The sequence below is a fragment of the Pezoporus wallicus genome, unplaced genomic scaffold (assembly GCF_028554395.1).
Source record: "Pezoporus wallicus isolate ANWC-B61680 ecotype Strahan unplaced genomic scaffold, APGP_CSIRO_Pwel_v1 contig_1181, whole genome shotgun sequence".
Lineage (NCBI taxonomy): Eukaryota > Metazoa > Chordata > Aves > Psittaciformes > Psittacidae > Pezoporus > Pezoporus wallicus.
Genome location: NW_026641428.1, coordinates 529,330 through 557,124, shown reverse-complemented (window position 1 = coordinate 557,124; position 27,795 = coordinate 529,330). Strand labels below are relative to the sequence as shown.

The 27,795-nt window shown below is 38.4% G+C and overlaps 1 protein-coding gene across 3 annotated transcripts in view; it reads left to right on the top strand.

The window, feature by feature from the left end:
* SEC24C (SEC24 homolog C, COPII coat complex component) overlaps positions 1 to 27,795 on the top strand; it is a 37,580-nt gene that overhangs the window by 4,813 nt on the left and 4,972 nt on the right. The window contains exons 2-20 of one of the 3 annotated variants that reach the window (XM_057423621.1): positions 3,730 to 3,932; positions 6,995 to 7,081; positions 9,637 to 9,757; positions 10,716 to 10,894; positions 11,087 to 11,293; positions 12,383 to 12,513; positions 13,793 to 13,861; positions 15,524 to 15,635; positions 16,506 to 16,633; positions 19,291 to 19,429; positions 21,355 to 21,470; positions 22,718 to 22,842; positions 23,105 to 23,296; positions 24,274 to 24,367; positions 25,524 to 25,640; positions 26,031 to 26,201; positions 26,586 to 26,682; positions 26,975 to 27,120; positions 27,588 to 27,726. In XM_057423621.1, the coding sequence (XP_057279604.1) occupies positions 3,758 to 3,932; positions 6,995 to 7,081; positions 9,637 to 9,757; positions 10,716 to 10,894; positions 11,087 to 11,293; positions 12,383 to 12,513; positions 13,793 to 13,861; positions 15,524 to 15,635; positions 16,506 to 16,633; positions 19,291 to 19,429; positions 21,355 to 21,470; positions 22,718 to 22,842; positions 23,105 to 23,296; positions 24,274 to 24,367; positions 25,524 to 25,640; positions 26,031 to 26,201; positions 26,586 to 26,682; positions 26,975 to 27,120; positions 27,588 to 27,726 (2,545 nt within the window). In that variant the 5' untranslated portion in view covers positions 3,730 to 3,757. The remainder of the gene's footprint in view (positions 1 to 3,729; positions 3,933 to 6,994; positions 7,082 to 9,636; positions 9,758 to 10,715; positions 10,895 to 11,086; positions 11,294 to 12,382; positions 12,514 to 13,792; positions 13,862 to 15,523; positions 15,636 to 16,505; positions 16,634 to 19,290; positions 19,430 to 21,354; positions 21,471 to 22,717; positions 22,843 to 23,104; positions 23,297 to 24,273; positions 24,368 to 25,523; positions 25,641 to 26,030; positions 26,202 to 26,585; positions 26,683 to 26,974; positions 27,121 to 27,587; positions 27,727 to 27,795) is intronic. The other 2 variants (XM_057423623.1, XM_057423622.1) reach the window with 2 other exon arrangements.

Sequence of the window (27,795 nt, the reverse complement as noted above, 5' to 3'; positions counted from 1 at the left end):
CCATAAATACTGCACTGTAGTGTGCTTTGTTTGGATATTAAGGAATCTGGAAGCTATTGTAGAAGTTAAGACACCTCTTCCCCCCCTACCCCATATTACCATTAATTTTTATCCCATTCATTCATTGCTGATCAGCACTGGTTCTCTCTCTTGTATAACACCTTTCCAGTATGAGTTTTAGCTGTGTACCTATTTTGACCAAAACTTCCATGATAAACTGCCTTTATGCAGAGGAATAGAAAACAGCATGGAGTGACTGCGTCATGTTTCACAGGAAAATTGTGATGGTATTTTCCCAATAGCACAAGTCCTGCCTATTTGAGCTTTGTGTATTGTAACTGTTGAGCTCAACGGCATATTTTAATACAATGTTACTACATGCAAAGGAATATCCTCAATATTTTCATCAAGTGAAACAGCCTGTTTTCTCCATTTCTTCCTATCTGGTAAACACATTTCATTCTTTGAGATTTTACTTCTTCTTGATGTCATAAAACAGAGAACATAAAATTCTCCTTTTGCCCGTATCTCTTCAAGTGACCAGGTTCTAGTTTACATGTGTATATTTTGAGTGGAGACAAAATGAATGCTGTTTGATACAAATAACTTGTACTGGGGGAGAAGGAAAATGGACTCATTTAATGACAACTCTCTTCTACCTTCTCAGAGGTAGATACTCTTGGCCCTGCCCTTTATGGTATTCCCCATGAGTGATGAGCAAGCGTGCCACTAGCCTTAAGTTTAGACCAAGTTGAGCAACCAAAATAATGAAGCAGCCTTGTCCCCAGCTTCAACACCAGCCTTGTACTTGAGTTTTCTTCCACTTCTTCAGCTCTCTCCTTAACCCTCTGCCAGTGTAGAGCTTGTGTTATGGTGGAGATAAGCCTCTGCTGGCTGACACATGGGCTGGCTAAAGGTCTGAGGTATATCTGCCATTCTTTCTCAGTTGGAACTCTAAGGCAGAACCATCTCCTTTCTGTAGCTGCTTTTTCCATAGAAAGTGTAGGAAGTGATCTCAAAACTCTTTTTCTCTGTAAGACTTGGATTAAGTGAGCTTACCTCTTGGTTTCAGTGTTATTGTAGAAGGAGCAGCAAGCCAACAGATACTGCCTGCTCAAGTGGGAAATACCAATATTCACATGAGAAGGATGAAAAGAGATTAGTAAAAGATCATCAGGTAGGATCACTTACTGAGTATACACTCACAACAGTAAGTCAGAAGTGGTTTGCAAGGTACATGCTTGAGTTCTTCCCCCATTGTGCTCTTAAAAAAATAAAAAGAAAAAAAGCATTAAGGATTGATCTCCTCCCCTGTACTAATTCCTTGTTCAAACACTAGATCTCTTAAGGGATTTCTGTAGGTGTAACTTTTGAAGAGTGTCTTAATGATTATAGCTCAGGAAGTACCTGCAGGATGCTGTTCCTTTGCCTGCAGCTCTTACGAGATGAAGGACCTGTTTCTAGACCAGTGACTAGAAGCCAAGTTCCTCGTGCAATCCAATAAGCAAGTCAGGGTCAAAAAGAAGAGGAAGCAGCCCTCTTTCCTTGGCAGAAAGCCATGCCTAGATGTTCCAAGATGTGTGGGTAGAGCAGTCTTCCTTTACGATGCACATTTGCAAGAGAAACTCTCCTGCTTTACTGTTTGCACTGAAAAAGAGGTGGTTGGAGATAGGTCTGTGATTGCAGTGTGGCAACACTGGTTGCCTATCTGGGAAGGAAGAGATTAACCTTCAAGGGAACTTGGGAAGGGAGCAGGTCCCAGAGTCCGTATTTCCTGGCTCCATAGCCGCTCAGGTTAGACTGTTCTGCAGAACTAAGTCAAAGGTAGTATGGGAAACCAGAATCTTTAGTAGTTACTCTCGTGCTATCATGTGTATCTTGTGTAATCGTGTTTAAAAACACTGCAGCCTGATAAAAAATTCTCTCGCACTGTTGTAAACTGTTGCAAACTACATATGCTAGTTTCTAGAGCAAATTACCTTTAAATATTTAAGATAAGTTTTTTATAAACAAAAACTTTATTACCTTCGTACAGTTTGAAGACTAAAAATATAAAACTTCATTTATTTGCTTTCACATAAAGTTTGATATCTAATTTCAGAGTAAGCATTAGTGTTCTTAGTATTGACATTTGTCATGTTTACCAGCTGTAGGAGGTTAAATGTCATGTGTGTATTTGCCTAGCTTTCTTCTCTAAATAATTACATTACTCTGTGATTTATTATATCTTCCCTTTATATATATGGATCTGAAAGAATTTCTGTGTGTATGGCTCTTACAGAGCTGTAGTTATTGTAGGTTTAACTGTGGTGTCAGTTGTTGAAATGATTATTTTGGCATCATGTTTTTGGTTATGTGAAGAACCAACCTTAGCATTGGTTGGCATATGCTAATCAATGTATAGGCAAAACAGCTCAGGTGTTTGTTATCCACTTGAGTTAAGCTGTAGGTTCCTTCTTGGGATTTGCCTCAACTAGCTGGTGGTTATTGCAGCTTATGTCTCCTCTGTGTGAATATTTACTATGTATCTATAATGCACAAGTTCATCACAGGGTTTGGAGTAAAATACCAGGGCATCATGAATTATTTCCTTTACCTTAACTTTGCATTTTTATATAAACTGGATTTCTTTATTTTTTAAGTAAAAAATTAAATTCCATAACCACACATTTCTTTACAGTGTCAGTGTAGAAAGTCTTATCTGAAGCAGGAAACAATGATATATGGAGCATTCAAAGGAGTGCAGGAGATGTGAAGTATCCTTGAGAGGTAGACCATGAAGTCATCTCCTTGGGTCTCCACAATTCAGGGGCTCTCTGGCTTATCTGCTTGCTTGGTACCATGGTATTGTAAGACTTGCCTGCTTGGTTTTGGGTTTCCCAATGCTGTTTCTGTCTTTTCTCTATAAAGTCAGTCAATCTCTTTATACAGTTAGTCAGAGGAACTGGGAGCCTGTTAAGCAAAATGTCTTACATAACTTTGCAAAGAAATGTCTGTCTCTGCTCTGGTTCAGTTCTTATGCTTTCTTATAACTGTTTTAGTGACATCTTTTCCACTTTTAACATCTTTTTTATTTCAACATACTGCTTTTGAAATATCTTCATTTTCTGACATTTTTGTACATAACAAGGACTTAAAATCATCTGTTGTTTAAAGAAAAAATAAGCCCCCCCCCCCCCCATATTAATCCTCTTCTAGATGCTATCAAACACGTCAAGTAGCAGCCTTTGTGGATGGTGAAGTGTGTGTTGCTTGGAGCAATGAAATATGATCAAGTAGACTAACATGGGGATGAAAGCTCAACTTGTTCAGTGTTATTTAAGTCTTACGTTAAGGAATCTCTCATCTGTGTCATGAAATCTGTTTTTTTGTTGATCTGATGTTCTGTGGGGCGGAAGTAGCTTGTAAGGTGTCTGAGGAAACTTGATAATCATCTGTTATGGAATGACAAATTATGGTATTTTTTTCTAAGATGATGATCACAAGTCTAGCCAGGATGAAGCAGTGAATAAGTTGATTAGAAAATCTAGTTTCTTAAAATACTGTTTTCTAACTACCTCTTCTAAAGCATTTATCTTACTTGAAAATCATGTTGTGTGAGTGTATATTACCATTAATGTTTCACCTTCCCTAGGGTCTTGGGAGCTCTTGTTCCTGTAAAACCAGTAGGGAAGTCGGCCAGTTTGGTTTTATGTCTGCTAAAAGCCATCTTTCCCCCACTTTTTGCAGGTGAGATTAGTTTGGGGATGTGAATACAATGAGTGTAAACCAGCCAGCTCACACAGGGCCTCCTTACGGGCGACCTCAGCCTGGATATCAGGGATACCAGCAGCCTGCCTACGGAGGACAGCCATTGCCAGGGGTTCCTCAATTGCAATATGGAGCTTATAATGGTCCGATGCCAGGATATCAACAGCCACCCCCTCCACAAGGTAATTCTCAGCCAAAACTTAATGATTGATAACTTCTGAATTGTTGTGTGCACGGGATTTCTTCTGTATACTTAATTACTACTCTCTGTTTTGTGGCAGCAATTATTATTCCTTCTGTATATAGCTTACATGATGTTAAAACTCATGTTCTTCCTGCACATTATGAGGTTGCTGTTCTGTCATTTGTCCACTTCTTTCACACTTCTTTTAATAGCTCATAAAATTGACGTGTTGAGAAGCACAGCCTGCTTTTTTTTTGATACTGAAACACCCGATTAGGACAGTCTTCCTGATGAGGTTATGTTGAAGGGCAGCAGGTAGTGACTGTAACAGATTCATAATTGAGACTCCCTTACATTACTATTAAGGAAGTTCTGCATGCCATTATGAAAGATCTAGACATACAACTCTAGGCAGAAAGCGTATTTGGAGCTATTTTCACAAATGCCTTTAAAATCAATAGAAAGTTTGTGAACATGTGGCAAGCTATGATTGTATGATTCTAAGCTAATGTGTTCTGGAGTTTCCCTGGTTCTGCAGGGTCATATGGCTTGTTGGATTTGTTTATTTAAAAACTAATTAACAACAATAAATAAAAATCCCAAACAACCACAAAAAAAAAAAACAAAAGCCACCAAACAAAGTAGTTTAACTTTTCTTACCTGCCTTCAAAATAAGGGCTAACTTAAAATTATTAAAGAACTTCTGGAGTCTTTGTTTCTGAGTATTTGAAGTGCTTTGGGAGATTCATAGTGACATTAACTTCTGACAGGTAGAGGAGAAAGTACTATGCTCTGAGTAGGAGTATTTCTGCCTTTCAAAATCAGGTGAATGAATTCAAATCTGCCAGAATAAGCACAATACACACTTTCACTTCGAAGTGTTTGTTTAGACTTCAGATTGGTATTGAGAGGAAATTGAGTAATAATGCTAATCATACTAATGGTCTCTGTATTGTTCTCCCCTCCAGGTACATCTTGATTTTTTTGTTTTGTTTTGTTTTGTTTTCAACTTCTTGAATCTTAAAAATCAGTGAGAAGGATAGAACAATCAAAGTGCCTATAGTTGTCTTGCAGTTAGCAGAAGTGGGAGCCTGAAAGTCGGGAGCTGAATAATTACTCTGTTGGGTTTTTCTGTCTGAAGTTAGCATGGTAATGAAGTAGAAGAATTAGCATGGTGTGCTAAAAAATGGATCATTCAGTTGCTCCATCTTCCTTTTCTTTCCTTAATCCTCTTCCTCCCATCCTCTCAATAAATCTCTTACAACAGCACTTTTAATCTATGAGTTGTGAACTAATTTCACAGAGGATTTAAATTCCTATAAAAGTAATGAAAATCAGCACTGGGCAGAGGAAAGAAACCCTGCCTGCTGGGAAGACAGAGGCAGGGTTCAGCCATTGAGTGCTGTTTGGCTGCTCAATGTAGGCACTGACTTACTAGTGTTTCCTATCCCATGGAAGGAATGGGGAAAAATTGGACGTGTTTCAGTGAGGGAGAGAAGGAGATTCAAGAAGGACAAAGATTACTGTGGATTTGTTGGAAAAGTTTCATCAGAGTGCAGCTATTTATAGAAAACAGGTTTTGGCTGTTAGCAGTATGAAGAATGTTTAGGATGTTTGTGAAGAGAAACTGATGGGCATCTTCTATCAGATACTTCAACAACTTTCAGGCTTTACAAATCTGAAAAGCAGTTCTTTTTAAGGGAATTAACTTTCTTCCTTCTGAATTATTTCTGGTTTGCTTTTTTTAATTTTAGAACAGCAGAAGTGTGGTTATAACAGCTCAGTAAGAACATACCTAGAAAGCTTGGTATGTGAATTTATGCAGATTAAAAGTGGAGATTTTGTTTGTGCCAACAATGATTGAAAGGTATTGTGACACTGAGGGCAACTAGGTGGTCTCATTTGGCCAACAAAAATGTATTGCTCTACTCTTAAGCAGTATCTCATGTAGTTTATTGATACATCAGTCTAACATCACCCATGGTTTGTGGAGATTTTTCTTCTGTCTTTATTTCTGAGACCATCCTTCCCAGACGTAGCAGACTGTATTAAGGGAATCTCAGTTGTCACATTATGCATTTTGGACTGTTACTGTAAATCCAGGATTCCTATTCTTAGAAAGAAGGAATGTAAAATTTGGAGCACTAGCAGAACAGCCAGAAGTTGACCTGTTAGTAGCTGCTGAATAGGATAGCCCAGGAGAAGAGAGTGACAAACAATGCATTATCAAAGAAAGCATACCAGTGGTACTGAAGATATCGACAGTTATTTTTTCTACCCCCATCTCCAACATGTTATGTTTATTGCAGGTCTTTGTAGAAAGACCTGTTGTAGCTGCATACTGTAGAGAGAAGAGAATTATTTTTGGAGGCACTAGAGTGACAGTAATTTAGGGAACACTGAGTGGTAAAAGGAAAACTGCCAATGTTAATCTGTGATCTCTAAGTAGTTGTCTTAGGGATTTATTTTAAAAACAACAACAAAATAGCTTGGAGGACTCGGTGGAATAAGTGTTGGTAGCAGATGCCATCCTCAGTCAGGGAGCCCTCTGTATCTGATTTATGTGACAAACTCTAGCTCTCACCAATGGAAATACAGGAGTGCTGTGCCAGTGATGCTAGTCTTGCTTGGGACCAGAAGTGGAGTACTGTGCTGCTAGTTGAAAATAGCTGCTTCTTTCTGTGAGAATACTGAAAGAACCAGGACAATTTTTCACCTTCTTCCTTTGAACGGTTTCTTTCTAATGAGATCATTCAGTTGAAAGTGCAAACACAGTTACCTGAATACCAGTCACAATTAGGCTGCTTCTGGATTGTTTTACATGGACTCAGTTTCCAATACTGTTGACACTTGTATTAATACATGAACTCTGTTGGTAATACATGTTATGCTTGGTAGAAGAGTGAGAGGGAGTTATAGCTTAAGGAATAATGTGGTAAATGTGGTGTGGATTTTATGCATATGATGTTTTCTGTACTGCAGACTGTCTTTAGCATTGGAAACACTGTCTCTTGGTGCTTTCTCTCAGGCTTGATTCACTGGTGTATTCTGTCTTTCCAGGTTACTTTCCTTCCTTGGGGTTCCCTTCGAAGGGCTCTCCTGTTTCTCTCAACTCTGACACTTCTTCTCTTGCACCTAATTTCATAGGTAAATGGTGTCCTTTTCATGAGAGTGCTTGTGCTTGTGCTGCTTCTTTTGTGCAAAGTTCCTATTTAATATGGATATTTATCTCAAAGGTGTGGATACCTGATTATTCAGTCAGAAGTGGGTGGGACACTTCCTAGTCAATTTGTAGGCAGCACTCCAAAGACATAAATGGGATATGAAGAAATAATCCTAGTAGAAATCCCTTATGCCTGCAGATTCATAGATAAAACCTGACTTGTGACTAATGTTTTCTGAAGACTGATTTCAAAACCTGAATTGGCCTGTTTAGGTTCTGTCAGGGGGAATCCTTGGTTTAAAAGAATGCAGCCTCCCACTTGAGAGAGGACTAAACATGAGGTTAGAAATGATAACATGCAATGAAGAAATGAAAATTCTTCCTCAGCACCAGGAGGTTGTTACTTGAGGTCATGAGATTTTTTGTAACTTGTGCTTTCATTTAAGGGGAATAAAGATGTCTTTAGTCTCTTTGGCTGTAGCATAGAAACCAAGTATATGTTAGGAATAATTATGATTTTCAAAAGCTGTGACTTTGGCAAAGCTAGCAATCAAAATGTAAGAATTAGGAATACTGCAAGAAATTATTGTACTTTTCTTTCTTTCCAACTAGTGGTATTTCAGAAGAGCTATTTCCAACAGCGTCAATTTGCTTAGATGAGTAGGGAGTCAGAACTGGGGCAAAACCTGATAGTCTGGGGGCTCTGAGTCAAATCACAGGCATTCCCAATTTTGCTGTAAGCTACCTCCATTTTGAGGTCTGTAGTGATTAAGAACAGTGCAGTATCTCAAAGGTGTTGAAGGAGAACTTTGGAATTCCTCAAGAGTCATGAATTGTAAGCTAATAAACCACCAGATACTCATAGCTGTTCAAGTGATTTTTTTTTCAGTGGCTATTTGTGCAGTCTGTGGTAATAGTTACCAAATTATGTTTGTGACAAGAGCTAGAAAAAGACTTTCAGGATTTTCTTCTGAAGTAAGCATGTATTTGTCAAATTGTATATCTGTTAAAGTTGGGGGGGGGGGGGGGGAGTTAATGTAAAAAAGTGTGTAGGATCCCACCATGAATTAAATTAAATATGCTTTCAGAGACAAAAGGTAACAATGCCAAGCAGTTTACATGTACTATGAAAGGAAAAAGATTCCAAAATAGGTGAAAGTGTACCAAATTAACTGAAGGGGTATCACAAGAGACATTCGGAAATAGAAATACCACACAACATACAAATAGTTAAGAGATCAGGAAATGCATAGCCAGAGAAATGGTAAGACAAAGGTGCTGTAACAGTAGTTTAGAAAATACAAGGTTTAATGTGATGAAGGTACATAAGGATAATAAGTAATAAGTATCTCTGAAAAAAATTAAATCCTATGTCTCAAAAAGAACAGGAGAAGTTTTGTAATAAAAAAGCCCAAAGAAATCACTGGTTATTCATACAAGGTCTATTTAATTCATTCCTTGAGTTTACATCCACAAGCTTACTAAGAATTTACATGTAACAGATAAGATTACATTTACACGTAACAGATAAGATTAAAATGTATAAATTGAAACTTCATGCTTTGGTGTATAAATTACACTGCAGAATTGAGAAATGGCCTCTCTGGCTTCCTGTTTCATAATGGTTCCTCACAACAAGGTTTCAGAGTCCCTTTTAAACTTGTCATGCCAGTCAGAGATACGCAACAGTGTGTTATGTGCTGCCTTGGTCTCATGGGGAAGTTTACATTGTTAGTCATCTGTATTTAATGATACCCCATACATTAAATATGTTCTCTTGTGGTTAGCAGGAATGATCATATGGTTCTAATTATCAGCATTTTTGACTTAATAATACGAACGTGGAAGTTCAGAATCTCTTTTTTGGAAGTAGACACTGCGATTGGTCTGCTGGTATTGTATCCAGCATTGTGTGGCCTGTGGAAAGCGTGAAGACTTGGCTTTGTGGCAAATACGTTTGAACTGTGACTAAACCAGCTCAGTCTGAAAGATGAGAAAGTATTCATGTTAGCCTCTAGCCTCAAGAGCTGGGGAAGAACAGTGGTGGCCCCCATTAATGAGCAATTAGATGTAATTTTCTGAATCTGCTCACATAATCTGCTGACCTTCCAAGAAGGGAAAACTGACCTGTAAAAAACATTAGGTTCCATGTGAATACTCTCCTTGGTCTGGAGAAAAATAATTGGACTTGTCCGTGAGGTATTAAATTCTTCCCCCTCCAAGATAACTTTTTCTTTTCTTCATCAGAAGATGAAATTGTCGATTGAAGACCCTCCACAATACACATATTTTGCTTGGTTTGTGTAAAGATGGTGACTAGTGACACTGGCTAAAAAATTGTGCTTTAGTTTTGCTACTTCTAGTATAGTTGTATAAATTATTTGTTGCTCATGGAGTTTTGATACCGCAGTTTGGCCACTGCTAAACTGTTTCTGCGCTTCTTTTTATTTCTGGGATTTTTCATGGTTCAAGACCTTGCTTCTGTGTTGTGATTTTTATTTTTTTTAATTTTTTTTTTTTTCCCCCCTTATGTCTGTAGGCTCATTAAGAGCCCCTTCAACATCTGGAGCATCTCTTCCTTCTGATCACCTGACATACAGTCCATTTGGACAGGGAGATGTGCAGAATGGGATTCCAACCTCAGCAGCCCCGATGCAGAGGTACATACAAGAAGAAGAAGTCATAACAAAGGCGTGCCTTGGTAGACCTGTGCTAGATCTAGACCTTTTAGGATCTAAACCAAACTGCATATATTGTTTTTACTGTGGTAGATGTTGACTTTCTTTATTGCTGACTTACTGTTTTAAGAACAATGTTTTGTCATAGACAATAAGAATATCTGCAGATTAAAAACTTCTGGAAGGAAATGAGCAGATGTCAGTGACTGATCAAAACCACTTCTCCAAAGACTTTCTTTGTGGTAGTCATTTCTCCATAAAGAATTTTGTGATTCTCGTAGTCTGTTTTCTTTTAAAACAATTGCATTCACACTGCCATAGTATTTGATTCTTTGGTAGTGTGAATTGATCTCTCTCCAGAGCATGTTGCTATTTGTTATTACTGAGAAATTCCTTAGCATTGGTTCTGGGTCATTTCCTGTCCATTACGGTTCCCTGAGCTATCTTCATGTAAAGCTCTTGGGCACCTTCTCCAGAAAGATGTTGGCATTACCTTTGTGGTGAAAGTGGCAGCAGTCCTCACTGCTTCATTCTGATTACTGGTTTTGGGTAAGGTGGTTGGTTTTTGCTTCCCTCTGCTTAACCTCAGCACTGTCAGCACAGTCTTGACATCCTTAAAGCAACAGCATTCTTACATAATTGTGCAGGCCTTACTGTTGCTCACCTGTAGCCTCCATGGCAGTATTTCTGTTTTGTTGCTATAACTAAAATGGAATTAATAAAAAATGCTATAAATGTGGAATTTGTATTTTAAGAATAGAATTTTTTTTTTTTTATGAAGTGGATTGAAGTCCATGCAGTATGTGTAATTATTTTGCCACAACTGAGCTACAGTGCTTCATGTAAATAACTGAGACCCAGCTAGTGTTTATAAAGCACAGAGAGCTGTAACTGCTTGTATAATGGGGTATCCAGTGGCGTTTCTCATCTTCCTTCTCAGGCCACCTGCTTCTCAGCCGTATCTGCCAGGCTCAGCATCCATGCCTGTCACCCAGACGCCTACGTTCCAGCAATATGGTCCCCCCCCAGCCAGTGTACAGCAGCTCAGCAATCACATGGCAGGGATGACAATTGGCACTGTTGCAGCCTCTGCTGCTCCCCCAGCCGGACTAGGATATGGTGAGGTTTCCTGGCTACAGAAATATGTTACTGCTTTTCAGTTATGCTGGTAATTTCATAAAAGATTTGCTCTTGTCAATGATTCATTACCCTATGGTTATCAGAATTCTCTGGGTGTTGACGTCTGCTATTCTAAATAGTTTCCTCCCTGTTCTGCAGTGTTCGGACCTTCCTCTTACCTTTCTACCACAGGTGCCCCAAGGCCGCCTACCATGCCAGGCCCACCACTGCCTGGGCAGACAGCTCCTGTACCACCAGCGTCCCAGCCTAATCATGTATTCTCACCGCCACCTCCAACATCTATGTCAGGGCCACAGCCTGGGCCTCCCATGAGTAGCCTCCATGGACCCCCTCCTCCAACTCATCCTCCTCAGCCAGGATACCAAATGCAGCAGAACGGTGAGTATTCCGACTCTCGAAATTGTACACTATACGTGCTCTCTGTTTACGGCAAACTGAGAATTGGATTTCCGTTTTGTTACTTGTGGGCTTTTGGTGATACTTCAGTGTTTCCCTGTGCTCTTGTCTAAAAGACAAATCCAAGATAAACAACAGGATGTGTCATTTTAAGATACTTGTCATACAGTTTTCAAGCAGTTTAATATAACTGAAGAAATCCTAGTGTACTTGGCTAAAAAGTCATTTAGTAGTGAGTGCCGTAATACCACAAGAGTTTGTGATCAGAATGTTATTATGACATTTAATATGTAGAACCTTTCACATTTTGTGTGTACTTGTAAGTAGTGTCAGCTAAGCTTTCTGAATTATAAATGGTTTTGGCTGATTTTTAATCAATAACATTTACAGATAGCTAGGATAAAGTAATCGTGCAAGTGTGAGGATTGAGAATCCCATTCCCCATGCAGTTTTGCACAACTGGCCAGGTAGATTACTTACAAATATCTGTGCAAATTGCAATTAACTGTAGAAACACTATTGCATTATATCGTGGTGTATTCCATAACTGCAAGAAATTGTCTAAAGTTATATGAAATAACTTCAGGTAGTTACAAAATGAAATAGATAATCACACATTAACTTACTACTCTAATTTCAGGCAAGCCAAAACTGCCTGAGAAAACTCCTTGCATTTTGAGGAATTATGGGTCATCTGCTAGCTTATTTGGCAGTTCTGTGTGTACTTTCTAGTAGGCAGTTCTGCAATTTAACTTAAATGTTCATAGTGCATGATCTTAATGCATATTATAATCATATTATTCTAAAAATAGTTATGTTAGTCTAAAACCTTGTGTTTCCTTAAGTGTGGTTTTAAGGAGGACTGTCTCCATCAGTTTACTGCATCACTGATAGAGATGTACAGGTCTAACCCAAAACACTGATAAGTACGTTTAATCCTAATTAACTGAAAAACATGTGACTTGCTTGGTTTTTTGACAATGGAAGTGCCAAAGGAAAAGTGGGAAGTGCCAAATAATGAAATTACTAGTATTAGCCACTGTTTGATTTTGCTGTTCCTTTCTTGTAAAGGTTCCTTTGGGCAGGTGAGGGGTCCTCAACCAAACTATGGAGCAGCCTATCCAGGAGCACCAAATTATGGAAGGCAACCTGGACCACCACCTCCACCCAAACGCTTGGATCCAGATTCCATTCCTAGCCCTGTAAGCTTACTTTGTTTTTACCAGTGTGAACTCTTCCATAGTGTTTTTACATAAAACGGAACTGATAAAGACCAAAGCTGAAAACAAGTTTCTCATTCCAACGAACATCAGTCTGTTCTCCTGCTTTTTTTTTTTTTTTTTTTTTTTTTTGGTATATCTGGCTTCAGTCTTTTGTTATGAATGATCCAAGAAGCGATATTTTTTTCTTGCTGTCTAAAGAAAGGCGCTGCATATGCAAATGGATGCTCTACTTCCTCAGGTCTTTTTCTGTACTATGTTACATTTTGAGAATCCTTGAGGGCTTCGATTAAGCTTGTTTCTCCATTTCTGGATTCTTGCTTAAAGACTTACCATGGTGAACCAATTTCAGGTTTTGAGGTGACAATCTATGGTTCACCTTTAAAGTACAGTTAATAGGAGATGACTAGCATTTTTCCTTTCCCTTTTCCCATAACTTGTCAAAAAACAGGTTATCGGATTATTTGGTCATTAAGTCATGACACAACTTGAGTCAAATATGGACAACTTCTCAAAGTGGGATTATCTTTCAGAACAGAGGTTCAAGAAAGGACAAGCAGTGATACGTAGTGGTTAGCAATGATGAGTAATATTAAGCCTGACAGTATTATTTCTACTGGTCTACTGTGCCATTTCTTCTGCTGCTGCCGATGCTGTTCTGTTATTGGCTCAGAAAGCCACAGTCATTTGGTAACAGGAAACTTTTCCAGGGCAGTGCTTACAGTGTTTGCTTCGAAGCTATAATAATTATTTAGTCTTGAGTTACGTCTTAGATCTGGACTGGTGCTTTTTTGAATTTGTATTCAAAAAAGATTATCTGTTTAGACTCCAAGTTTATGTAAAGTTTATGACCATATTTTTCTCACAGAATATAAGAAGTCTTTAATTGGTTGTCTGCTTCTCTTCTCTTCCACCAAATGAGATCTCAAATGGCTTGTGTCAGTTGCCTTCATTTTAGCATGTACTTAAAGCATAAGTCCCCAATTTCTAACCAAAATAAGCATATGAGCCACTACCTCTGTTAGCAGCGTGTTCAGAGCTCAAGCATTGGCAAGGCTGGTTTTGGAATCGGTCTGTGCTGCAGAAGCTGATGTTCCCTGTTGCATGAACCAAGCGTATCTACTTCTAGTGCTACAGGTTTGGGTAGAAAGAAGTAACACTGTTACTTTTTGGTTTATTATTCTCTTCTTTTTTCTCTTTGTCTTTTGTTTGTTGTTTTTTTCTTTGTGGCACTCTTCATTTTTTTTATTTAAAAAATAAGCAACTTAATGAGCTGCCACCCCAGCAGAAACCCAGGCACAGAATAGACCCAGATGCAATTCCTAGTCCAGTAAGTGCTGTATATGTATGTAATTGTAGTTTGTATGTTGGTGAGCATCTGTGCATGCGTGAAACCTGAACTGCACCTCACTAACCCTGCATCATTAATCCTTTACCCTTTCCTTGCTGTCTTCTGCTTGCCTTATCAAAATGAGTAACATTACACCACAAAAGGTTGTTAAAATCTTCTTTTCTCTGATGAATGGTGAGGCAATAGAAAGCAGAATGTTTCAGAAACAGATCATGAAGAATGCCTCCCCTCCTCTTTGTCTGATCTTTAGAATATCTCCTTCATCAGATTCCAACTGGCATTTCAGTGTAAGCCATCAGTATAATTGTCTATACAGTGTGCGCCTCAACATACACACAGCATGAGCCTTCGTAGCAATGTTTTCTGAGTTTTGAGCAGAATTTGATGTCATGCTGATATACCAGTACTGGGCTAATGCCTTGAAGTTTGAAAATTGCAGCTAAACTGTTTTGATGTTAATTCTTGATACAAATCTTCTAGTAGATTAATATACGGCATGGGGAGCTATAAACATTCTGTCATTATCTGTGCTCATACATAACCATTACATTTTGAAATTGAAAATTTAGTGCTTATGTGTAGAGTATCTTACGTAAAGAAAGAACAAAGCAGCTACCTTTTGGATTGGAAGGTGGGAAAAAAACCCAAACCACATTTGACTTTGACTTTGTTACCCTTGTATCACTTCTTCCTCATTTAGTCCAATTTGGTTTTATAACAGGTACAAGCATTGAGATCACCAGTGTCAATCTGTAGACTTCTGAAATGGGACTAGATTTGTCCTAGAGTAGTCACTGTCTGATGCTATGGGAGACTTTCTGCTGACAACTTGGAACCCTTAGTGAGAGGGTAGAAGGTCTGCCATGCAAACTTCTGCATTTCACAGTTTAAGGAAAGACGTGTGTTTGAAAAGGCAAAATAAGATCAGAAGAATGATTGATAGCTTTAATGCTTTCATTCAAGCACCAGTATGGAAATGTGGTTAAAACTGTGTATAACTACAGTTTTCTGTTCTTTCACAAAGGTCAGTAGATACTTCAGTCAACTAAAACTGTCTAATGTGTTTCCATTATCTTAAGCATATTTGCACCAGGAAGTAATGAGGACTTCCACCTGAGCTTGCAAGCACCTATCTTTAGGTTGGAGTTACAGTAGCATAAGATTTCTAGGATTTCTAAGAATTCTAAGAAATCATGCTATGAAAACAGTGGGAACATACAGAAAGGAAAAGGCAGATTATAGAACTTCAGGCTTACAGAAGCTTCTAATTTTAATTTGACTAGGACTGTATCGGGGGGAATACTACCAGAAATTCTTCTCTTGATCTGTGTTTGGTTTTTGTGAGTTCGGAGAAGGCCTTAAAACACAAAATGTGCTACTACTCAAAATTCTTGGAGGAAAACACTACTTACAACTTACTATTTACAATTATTTACAATTTATTGTTAGCCATTCAGTGCTAGTTGAAATCAAACTGAGAGGTGACTGCTTGACAAAACTTATTTGCTTTAGACTTCTTGTATTTAGAGGTAGTAATGTTTGTCTCAGGTCCCCTTTTAATGCCTTACAGATATAAATTTTATATTCTACCATGCATTGAAACCAAGCCTCCAAATATTAATGTTGTGTATTCCATCATAGATTCAAGTGATTGAAGATGACAGAAATAACTGTGGGTCAGAACCATTTGTCACTGGAGTGAGAGGGCAGGTCCCACCTCTTGTTACTACAGATTTCTTGGTCAAGGATCAAGGTAAAATATTTTTCTTATCCTAAACAAACAAAACACAAACACCAAAGAATCAGTGGCAGAACTGAATATGTCTTTAAAGGAAAAGTTTGAGGAATGATTTCAGTGGCTGGGGATGTGGTTTTTGTCAGCAGAAGCGTGATTTCAAGTCTTGTGTTGATTTGTTCTCAATTTAGAATCTTCTGATTGTTTGGTAGCTAGTAACTGATTTCCAAGTAAAAAATGTTTTCCAAAGCAGATATATGGGACCAGCGCTACCAGGGGTATCAGAAAGTAACGAATCAAGCTTCTTCTGTAGAGCTATATCAACAATAGTTAAGAACTGAAATTTACTAGCAATATTGTTTGAATTGGATTGGGAACTACATTTGTTTTTAAATTGAGTGAGATGTCAATTGGTCCATGGGCTTCATAGAGAAAGGATATTTCATTTTTTAATTGCCTATTTTTTATCTTTTTTTATTTAAAGCTCCTTCAAAACTTCAGAATCCAATTCTACAATCAAATGCTTTACTCTTGAGCCAAAATTACAAAATTGAGCAGTAGAAATGTAATTCAGTTTTCTGCCTATAGTATGGTTTAGTCTGCAAAAAATGACATGAATGCCTTTTAAAGGTTCAACTTGATGTAAAGCCAAGTTCATTTGTTTTGAGTTAAGGTCCGAGTTATTATAAGGTTTGAGTTACTATATGTAGCTAATCATAAAGGAGCATTTTGTTTGAAATTCAAGTCTTGCATAGATTAAAATGGATTGCTTCGATAAGATCTTACCCTCAGTTGTGTTTTAGCCACAAAGACTGTCTCTGTTTCTGTTCTTGAATATAAACTTGACTTGTACTGAAAATTACGGTGTTTTTTTCCTTTGTTCCTCAGGTAATGCAAGCCCCCGCTACATAAGATGCACATCTTACAATATTCCCTGCACCTCAGATATGGCCAAACAGTCCCAAGTTCCTCTAGCTGCTGTCATAAAACCGCTGGCTACTCTACGCCCAGAGGAGGTCAGAACCATATGCAGAGTTTCATAGGCACTGTATGCACTTTGAACTCATCAGGAGAATGCTATTGGATGCCAACTTTAACAGATATGTTGAGAAGGAATGTTTAGGTGATGGAAGACTAGATAAACACTTCTGCAAGTGTGTGGTAGAGATCTGTAAGGCAGACAAATGACATGTTCAAACTGTTTAGGATTTCTATCATTAGAAATTACCCATGATAATTCCGCAGGGTTTTTTTTGCAGTAACTGTTGAGCACTGTGACCACATAACCAGAGCACTAGGATGGTTACAAATGCGTACACTCCCGGTTAATCTCAATTTCTTTCTTGACCTTAAGTATTTGAATGGTTACTAATCACTGATGTTAAGTCTCTTCTAGGACTTTGTGTAATTGAATGAGAATGTATCAAGCAGCACTGGTTAAGCTGTCTAATGTATGTGTACAGGCACAGCACTGTGTGGGATGACAGTACAGGACTGAGTACTGGGCACTGCTGAGCTTCACTTGTATTTCTGCTCTTCCTCTGTTCAGCACTTATTTCCTTCTAGGTGTAGTGTGTGGTTATCTAGCCTTTTACCCTAGCTGTTGAGAACATGACAGCTTCAAGAATATTAGAGCTAGAACTTTTGTTAAGTATTTTAAATATTCTAGCTACTGTGTACTGTTAGCCTGCTTGTAGCAGTGACACATATGCTTGTTAAATTTGAGTACATATGCTTGCAGCGTTCTCTGTCCTGTAAAGTTTAGCATCTGCTAAGCAAAGGAATATTCTCTGGGCTTTTAAGATTTTTTTTTTTTTTTTTTTTTTGCCTGTTGCGTTTTCTTAATGCAACTAAACTATGGCTTGGATTTTGAAAACTGGTTTGTGATAAAACTGAATTATGAAGTAAATTCTTGTATTGCTGTATTGTGGCTGGAGTTTACAAGGAGACACAAGGAGAATGTGGTCTTATTTGAAAACACAGAGGCTTATGGAGGTGCACATTTTTAGAGAAGCTTTACAAACAACTAGTTGTTAGGTCTCCTGGTGTGTTTATGGTTTGAACAAACATTTGTGATAGCCAGAAAAAACAAGGCTAGGATCGAGGATTGGAAAATTTCCCTGGAGACCAGTCTGCTTCTGGAAGTGGGAAGTTCTTTATGGCAAGGTCAGGCTCCCTGTGGAAGGGCCCTTCTAACAGATGAAGGCTCAGCTGTTCAGAACAGTAAGACTGTAAAGAGAGCTGGAACTTAACATATCAGTGACAAGTGGATAAATGTCTCATGAAAAGACAGCATTCAGGTAAATCTAGAACATATAAAAATTCAGCGCTTGGTTGCCAGATACAGGACTTTTGTCCAATGTTAATGCACAGTTATGAAAGCAAAGCTTGAGGCTTCAAAAAGAAGTATCTCTGTGCCCTCTGGAAGTAGGTAGGTAGTGAGAAGTTATGTGTATCACTGCATGTTTTCAGCACCCCCGTAGTGATTACATGCATGTAATTGGGGAGAGGCTGAGGAAAAAAGCTTATTGTGTCAAAGTACAATACCAACATTGCCTGGCAGTTAGAAAACTTCAAATTTTGTTTCCTGTGAGGAGGTCAGCCTGGGCGATAGGTGCTGAGAAACACTGGCTGCAAAACCAGTGTATTGTCAATAATTGATTAGTGGGGTTGAGTGAGAGCTGTGACACATCTGTGGCATGAAGAGGAAGAAAGTGGCGAGGGCATTTGTTCAACTCCTGCCCAATGAGTATGTTGTCTCTTAAACATGATCAGAGACTTAGGGTGACAGAGAGAATTCAGACTGGACGCCTTTAGTGCAGAAATTTTGGTAGTAATTAGTTACTGTCTTTTGAGCTACATATTTAGGTATGAAAGGTGCTTTTAACTGTGAATCCAGGTTGTAGCTTGTGTGAGTTCTGTCTTTATCATTTTAAAGTGCTACCTGTTTGTTCTGAGGTTGAGAAGACACAGAAGTTGCTAAGCATCTTATTCATCTTTGGCTGCAAAACCAATATATTGTCAGTAATAGTTCAAAAATGGTATTGCTGTGTAACAGTTCTGAGATGTGCTTCAAAAATAAGTCTTATCAGCTGAAATTATTTCTGAGATGGTCCGGATGCTCTAAGTTCTGGAGTATCTGGAATGCAATGACTGGCTTCTGTTTTGTCAAAAAGCTTGCTTTTTTACAAGGAGAAAATACAAAGAGGTGAAGTTTATTTTAAAACACCCAACCTGTGGTAAAATGTAAATTGTGTGCTCACTCCCATGAGGTTGTCACAGCCATTCTTTGCATGGCTTCCATCTTTTGTGTACACTTGGGATACATCTGTGTGGAGTGGTATTCCTGCAAGAGCTAATGCTCCTCAAGCAGGCCACTGTGCAAAGTAGTGCAGCACCATGTGGAAGTACTTGTTTGTATCTGAGTGGGGTAGCCCATTAATGACTGCAACCCACAAAGAACTGCTGTGCTGGAGCTTGAGTTGAAAAGCATTTACAGAGTAGTTGCTCGGGCTTCCCCACCCCCTATGCTCTGTCCCACAGCTGCCAAAATGCTAGATCCTATGCAATGTGCAGGAAGGTAGTTTTAAGCTCTGCAGTATGTGTGGTCTCTTCTTTCTCATCATCATGTGACCTTCCCTTTTTTTTTTTCTTTTTTCCCCTGATTCCACAGACCCTTCCTTATTTGGTAGACCATGGAGAATCTGGTCCTGTCCGCTGTAATAGGTGCAAGGCTTACATGTGCCCTTTTATGCAATTCATTGAGGGTGGAAGGAGGTTCCAGTGTTGTTTCTGCAGCTGTGTCACTGAGGGTAAGGTTTCTTCTGGAAATTGGTTTCTACACTCCGTTGGCGTGATCTTTGAACAAGATGCAAGCAAATAAATCTTTATCATCTTAAGATAATTTGTAATGTATACTGTGCTTTAATATGTGTTTAGTCTTGTAAAAATTCGTCATAAAATATGTTCAGTGCTCAGTTCTGAAATTATGTTCTAAACAAGTAAGTGCTTATGCATTGCAGTATTGTACCAAACTCGTAACAGAAGTTACTTTTAGAATAATGTATGGTGTTTTGAAAAATTAGTTATGCTGTTTTCTTCAAAGGGGTATTTGAAGGGTGTTTGAAACTTGCATTTTTGTATAAGAGATGTACATCTAGTCAGTAGTGTGAGTTAGGATTATTTTTCTTCTCTCACAAAGCCTGTTTAAACACTGCTTAGAGACGAGATTGCAGCTAAATCTGCTACAGCTGAGTAGGTGTGTTCAATATGTCAGTTAATCTTACTTGCTCTTCTAAATGAATATAAAACATGCATCCTTTTAAGCATAAGTCACTGTGTGCTGCTCATAGCATGACATCCGTAGATTTGTTCTGAAGGCACAGTGAAATGTAAGGTACAACAAACCTTATGGTGATGTTTTTGAGTGTCTCATTTGGTAGCACTGGTGGCTTTTAACGGACTGTTTGTTCGTATCACCTCAGTTATGCTGTACAACTGTTTGTACAAACCAAATGGGAAGCTGGCAGGGATTAGAAATGGCCAACTTTAAAAAACGTTTGTCTGGTGATTTTCAGCCTGAATGCATTCCCTGTCTCTGCTCACTCAGCAGCTGTATGAATGGCTGTACCCGTAACAACTGAGCATGGGCAGAAGAGGGAGAGATGCTCAGAGACTGCTGATGAAAACAGTGCCGTGAAAATACAATGTAGTTGTACATAATGTGTAAGACCTATTTCTGGTTTATTTGCAAAAAACAATCAAGTAACTAGCTATTGAGTTAGAGAGAAGAGTGATAACTGCTTATGTATAGTCGTAATATCACTTGTTTTCTTTGAACTTTTCTTTTTGAACTGTCGAAACTTTGAATCTTTAGAATACTATAAAGGTGGTGAGTACTATCATTACAGATAATCTCATTTTATTCTTCCATAGAGCTATATAGGCAGCTATAGCTGGAATATATTTTGTCACCCTAGCAATTCTGCAGGAGGAACTCTGTCATGGCAGTTCTTGGGTCACAGGGGAAATGCTTTTTTTGTTTCTGCAGCTGACGTCTGTAGGCAAGAACTTAGCATAATTTCTATTTTACTTTCTGATGCCTCGTACTAGCATGAAAGTATTGCGTGTTGGGGATGTGGTTACACTTCCAGTTCTTCCTCACTGGTGCTTTACAGTCCACTGTAAGAAGTACCCTGCTTATTCTGACAAAAGGATTATGGCAGTCTCTGCATGAGAGAATGCCTAGAAGGCTTAACTCTTGTGCAGCATGGGAAGGCAAGGAAAAAACTAACTTGCAGCAAAATAAGAAGCCTGAATTGAGTCAATGTAGCCTGTAGTTTGCCTCAAACATTATTGTAAGTCATTTGTTACTACTTGCAGAAGATTGTTATATTTTTTTGTTTGGACTAGATATTTCAGAAGAATCCAAAGAGCGTGTTGTGGTGACATCTCTGATATGAAACATAAAGTGAGAGGAGATTCAAGAAAAGTACAGTAGTGACTATACAGTGTGTCACCTGTTGTATAAGACAAACTGGAAGCAGTTTGTATTTCTTGGTTTTAGTGATGCTCTTAAATTGCATTAATATTTTTAGTAATACTTGAATGCTAGCAGAGAGTGCAAGCTAGGTTTCCTGGAGTTTTATTTGTAACAGCTGTTGTCATGTTAGCTTTCTAGTCAGTGTTTATCATAGGCATGTCACTGGACTTAATGATTTCATTTTTCCTTTCCCAGTGCCACCTCACTACTTCCAGCATTTGGATCATACTGGAAAGCGAGTAGACTTCTATGACCGACCTGAGTTATCACTGGGGTCTTATGAGTTTCTAGCAACAGTTGACTATTGCAAGGTAGAGTAGTATGTGTTTGTTACTGTATTTTGGTTTGATTCTAAATAAAAAGACTAAAAGTCAGAATGGCATGAATTGTCCGGGGCTGCTTTCTAGCTGGCAGAGATGATTAACAGCATTACTTCAGCCCACTTCATTGTGTAAAATAATGTGCTCATCTGCTTACTTTCCAAAGTAAAGGAAGTGTTGATCACACATAACTTTATGGTAGCTGCCACTCTCATTCTCTTTTGGAGCTATATGAGCAGCTATAGTTGCTGTTACTTTAGCAGTTCTGCAGGAGTGACTTTCTTGTGGTAGTCCTTGGGACAGAAGATTGTCAGAGGACTTCAAGAGAAGCACAGAGTAACTATGCAGTGTACTACCTGTTGAATAAGGCAGGCTTTACATATTGAACTTAAATTTCAAATACAGCCATAGTGGTTAAAAACACAAGCATGGTGTGGAAAGGTTATATTATCAGAGCTGGTTCACTTCTAAGGAATAGAAAAAAGTGTGCAAGGTGTTTACTAAAGCAACTTACATCTCTGCTGAAATAAATGATGGGAAAATAGATGTCTAAATGTTGCAACTTTGTTCTAATGCCTCACATTTACTTCTAGTTATGGGAAAAAATAAGTCTTGCTTCTAACAGCATAGGAGGCATTTTTAGTTCAAACAAGATGAAATCATCCCAGCTTTTCTGAAAGTTCTGTTTATCTTTTGTTCTGTGTGTGCCTTCCACATGACCTATAGATTTCAGAAAGCTGTTGACTAAAACAAGCTTCTCTTTGCCAAAGCAAACCTGATACTTAAGTAGAAGGGAAAGGTTGCAGTCCTGCAAGAGGAAAATGTTTTGGTTTGTATTAATGAAATCACCTATTACAAGTCTGGTCAGACTCCAAAGTCTTGAGAACTGGCAGGAAACTTCCCTGTTTACTTTCCGTATCTGGCCTAGTCATATAAATGGATGATTTAGTTATAATTACATTAATTATAATTAGATATATATATGTACACACAGCTCTTCACTGAGCAATGACAAAATCAGTCTAGGGCATGTTATACTAGTCCATTTCAAATATAGTGTGCTTACATGTCTGTTAGTTGGGCAGGAATGAGAGAATTACCTGAAGGAACAGCTAATCCTGAGTAGAAAAGTACATAAAAGCTATTAATTTTGACCAGCATTCATTTGTCCATATTACAGAGCTGTTACATGGGCTGAATTACATGGTCATAACGTGTCTTCTTCCTTCTCTTTCCAGAATAACAAGTTTCCCAGTCCCCCTGCTTTCATTTTCATGATTGATGTGTCTTACAATGCTGTAAAGAGTGGCTTAGTGAGACTAATATGTGAAGAATTAAAGTCACTTCTAGATTACCTGCCCAGGTAGGTTTATTGTGTACTACTGTAGCCAGTCAAAATGGGAGAAACTCACTTTCTCCCTTTTAAAATAGCTAGGAATACAAATTTTATAATCCTATCAAGCTCTTTTTCAGAAAAAGGCCAAGCAGAACATCTTTTTCAGTACTGTTCTAGGTGAAAATTAAGTTTTCCTTCCTTTCATTTTTCCCTTATCCCTTCTTGTGTTGGGTTCTGTGTAATGATTTCACTGTTGACTTAGATGTGAAGGCAAGTATGTCTCTTACAGGGAAGGCAACATGGAAGAGTCAGCCATTCGAGTAGGCTTTGTCACCTACAACAAAGTGTTACACTTCTACAATGTGAAAAGCTCCCTTGCACAGCCACAAATGATGGTTGTCTCAGATGTGGCAGATATGTTTGTGCCTCTCCTTGATGGTTTTCTGGTGAACGTGAACGAGTCCAGGACAGTTATTGCCAGGTAATGGAATTGATTTAAAATGTGTGTAGTAAGCATCTTGTTTGGTAGATTCAGCTGTTGCATGCTTACTTGTCATGTTATTCATCTAGATGTCACTCCATGCATGTTAACTTCTTATACTCTTTGAGATTAAGCTAGCAAAGTGAAATAGGAAAATTCATGAGGTAAGGGTGTATTTGTCTTGCAGTCCAGATTGGCAGAAGGTGCGTATATATATGTAAGGGGATTTAGTGCAGAAATGCATTTCTGGGAACAAAACAAAAACACAACTAGAATGGTGCAGAATGAAAGTCAAAAGAGTACTGAATCACTGTCTTTAAGGCAACTGCCTAAATAACCATCAACTGAGACAACAGTGGTGTCCTATTTTGGTTCTGTGGAGAAGATTGAATGAGTGAGATCCATAAGATAAAATGTAGAAGGAGAGATAAATTAGCAAAGTTTTGGCAAACTCTTTAACGTAATACTTGAACTGTAATTAAACTATGGTGTGTCGCTAACTGTGTTTTGGGAACTAGACCTCATGCTGCATGTCTTTAAAAGAAAATTCTAGCCTGTTTTGTAATGCGTTAACAAGCTAAGTACAAAACTGTGGATTAAACCTATGAATCTTTGAATAGCACACAGGATGCTTGGCAAACAGAGGCCAAGTGTCACTAGTCTTTCCTAGAATTCACTTACCAATATATATTGGAATATATTAAAAGGGCAGGAATACAGAAGAGCTTCTGAAGTAGGCATCAGTTGAGGTTATACAGGCACTTGAAGATATGGATGTGAGAAGCCAAAGAAGAATGGCAAAGCATCATTTTCTCCCAGATAAATGATGAAATGCCAAATAACATAAAAATTATGCATATTTAGAAACATGTTAGGCACTTCTGTTTAAACCACCGGTCTTGTGGGTGATCAGCTGCAACTGTCTGGCTTTTCCAGTTAAATGGAGTCTTGAATTCCTCCTTTTTCTTCTTTGCTAGTTTGCTGGATCAGATTCCAGAAATGTTTGCAGACACAAGAGAAACAGAAACTGTTTTTGCACCGGTGATTCAAGCAGGGCTGGAGGCACTGAAGGTTAGTAAATGCATTGTCATAGCAAATTGTTTTCCGTTCAAGTACCCTGAAGTTCATACTCTGCTAACACATACTAATAAGACGATTCTGAAGTTTTTTGTAAATCTTCTTCTGGTAGATGTGCTACATGTAGGGAGTAATTGGCTCATTCTTCAAGTGCATGTAGCTCTGATCCTATGCAGCTATCTGTCCTTTACCCATTCGTTTTTATTTTTTAAAAATGTGGCTTACATGGCTGGGATTTGCTTTGAATAGTTTGCAGAATCTACCAAATATACCTTGACCCTCCATTATTAAAACCAAGTGCCAAAGTCTGTCATGTCTCATTAAGGAGTTCTGTAACATGGTGTCTTTCTAATCCTGTGCTTGAAGCTTTGGTATAATCTTCAATAAAAGAATAGAATGCAATGTGTTGAAGTTGCCCACAACAATCTGCTAACCAGGAAAACCTTTCCTAAACTTCTTCCATCCCAGTACTTCATCCAGATAGTTACATGCCTGATTTAACTGTGACTTGCATATGTTGATTGAATGGATTTCCTGTATGATTCCATCCAACCCTGTTCATATAGCTCTAGTTGTCTGTCGTGTAAGTCCTCAGAAGTCTCTCTTAAACTCTGTTTGCATGACAGTTGTTCAGTCAAGAAATATTATAGATTATTGTTTATGTACTCTGTCTGTGTCAGAGAAAATGCCGTATTAAACATTGACTAGTGTTGATACAGGTTATTGATTTAAAATTAATGATCTGTTGCAGCTCAGATTACAAAATCTTTTGCGATTTTTGTGACTTTTCTGCAAACAGTAGCTGCAAAGCCGAAAAGAAAGCAGTGTGACATGTTTCACAAAACCTTTTGTAACTGAGTCCTGCTCACTGCTCTGTTTCTGCTTGGAGCCAGTCCTTTTCTTCCTGCCATGGAACTAGCACAGGTCAAATAAACTGAAACTTGCTGTTCTGTAACTGATCAGTAGGGTGTTCCCCCCTTGTTGGATACCACTGAAGTAACCAAGCGATCACTGTGTCTGTGTGTCTGATAGAGCCTTCCTGACATAAAGAAAAGATCAGGATGCTAGAATGCTTGTTCTTGAATCACAGTTTCCCTTACAGTCTTTATAAATGTTTCTAACCTGCACTTTTATGCTCATTTTCCTGCAGGCAGCTGAGTGTGCTGGAAAGCTCTTCATTTTCCACACTTCTCTGCCCATTGCAGAGGCCCCAGGAAAGTTAAAGAACAGGGATGATAAGAAACTGATCAACACAGATAAGGAGAAGGTAATAATGACTTGGATGGTGCCTACGTAAGAGTTCTATATTATACTCTTTATGAGATAAAATAGCTCTGAAGCAACATTAATAAATTTCAAGGGTAGCACGTAAGGTAAGCATTACAGCTAATATCTCTTAACATATTTTATATGGGATAAAATACCCGTAGCTGGGTTAAAGTAAATCTGCTGAACTTACAGTCAAAATAAGATGTATAGTAATTTTCATGAAATTCAACAGTTCTTCAAAGGCAGGGTCAAGAAGAATTTATATGATCCTAATTTCCCTGAAGAGAGATTTAAAGCATAAAGGTGTACTGACTGGAATTATTAAATGGCTCTCACTTCCCTTTTCTTAACACAAATTTCTGATCTTGTCTCTGACTTCTTTTCTTAGACCTTGTTTCAGCCGCAGACAAGCTTTTACAACAACTTGGCCAAAGACTGTGTGACCCAGGGCTGCTGTGTGGATCTGTTCCTGTTTCCAAACCAGTATTTGGATGTGGCGACACTAGGTGTAGTCACTTACCAGACTGGAGGCTCCATTTATAAGTATGCATATTTCCAGGTAAGAGCGACATTGACTCAGACTGGTATTTGAGCTAAATGAGAATTGTTTAGTTAAGAATTCTTTTTTATAATGTGAACCGTAGTGAACAAGTACTTCTTTGGAAATAAATCTTGAGATTTAAGTAGCAATTTTCATCAAAATGATTTAGTTAGCTTTATGTCTTCACACAAAATATCTCAATAACAAAAACAACAGGAAGAAAAACTATGCTGTGTTACCTGTTAGCACAATATTTTATTCGCAGGGCACTAAGCCCTGTATGATAGGTAACTTTTAGAGTAAGACTGTAGGGGATAGTATCTGGTTTTAAATTACCCTATGGTTTATGGAGCAGCTCTAATTTATGGGACTATGAAACTTGAATTATTGCTTGTTTTCTAGCTGGAGACTGACCAGGATAGGTTCCTGAATGACTTGAGAAGAGATGTCCAGAAAGAAGTGGGATTTGATGCTGTAATGAGAGTGCGCACAAGCACAGGTGAGTATTAGCACATACAGCTCTTAATAAATTGACCATTTCAAGCATGTCCTTAGGGAAGTACAGATTTTTCCCCTAGTTTAAAACATCTTGAGACTAGGCTATACAAAAAGGTCTGCTAAAGCTCTGAAATTCTAATGCTTTGTCAAGGTTGAGCAAAAGCCCGTACTGAAATCTTTCAAGGTAACTTAGTGTTACAAATGACAGGATTTTTCAGGGCTTCAAAGCATGTCTGTTTTGTTATTCTGTTGAGAATTGTGGTTCATGTTGTTTGGTTTTGTTGTTTTTTAAGGTATTCGAGCAACTGACTTCTTTGGAGCTTTCTATATGAGCAACACCACTGATGTAGAGATGGCAGGTTTGGACTGTGATAAAACAATCACAGTGGAATTCAAGCACGATGACAAACTGAGTGAAGACAGCGGTGCCCTCCTTCAGGTGAGGGGGGGAGGCTTTCTAGGAGAAAGAAGTGTTGACAATTTAGAATTGTCAACAAAACCATGTCCAGGCAGAACCAAATCTCAGCTGGGAGCGTACCAGTTGCAGAAGAGGATGAGGTTGCTCTGAACTGAGCAATTAGACTCTCCTTCAAAAATTGTTCATTCTTTCTTTCTGCCCCTTACTACCCTTAACCTTTCAGCATACTTCTTCTCAGTGTGACCTAAACTGCTTCAAACTACAATTTTCTAAGACCAATTCCCTTAATACAAAATGCTAACACTGCTGTTTGTTATCTTTCATTGACCCCGATTCTTAGCATACGCTTTTAGTTTATTGTGCAAGTCTTTTACATAATCTCATTTGTTTAGGCATCTGAGTCCTGTTTTTTAATGAACTATATTCCTGCCTTGCTTATTGTAGGAGGACCTAATTTTTCTATATCCTGGCATTTTTGTCTCCTACAGTGTGCTCTGTTATATACAAGTTGCACAGGACAGCGACGACTCCGCATTCACAACCTGTCCTTAAACTGTTGCACACAGCTTGCTGACCTGTATCGAAACTGTGAGACAGACACACTCATAAATTACTTGGCTAAATATGGTAAGGGTAAATATGGTAACAAGAATTGCAACCTTTAACTGCTGTTAAAATACCTGTTGCCATCCAGTG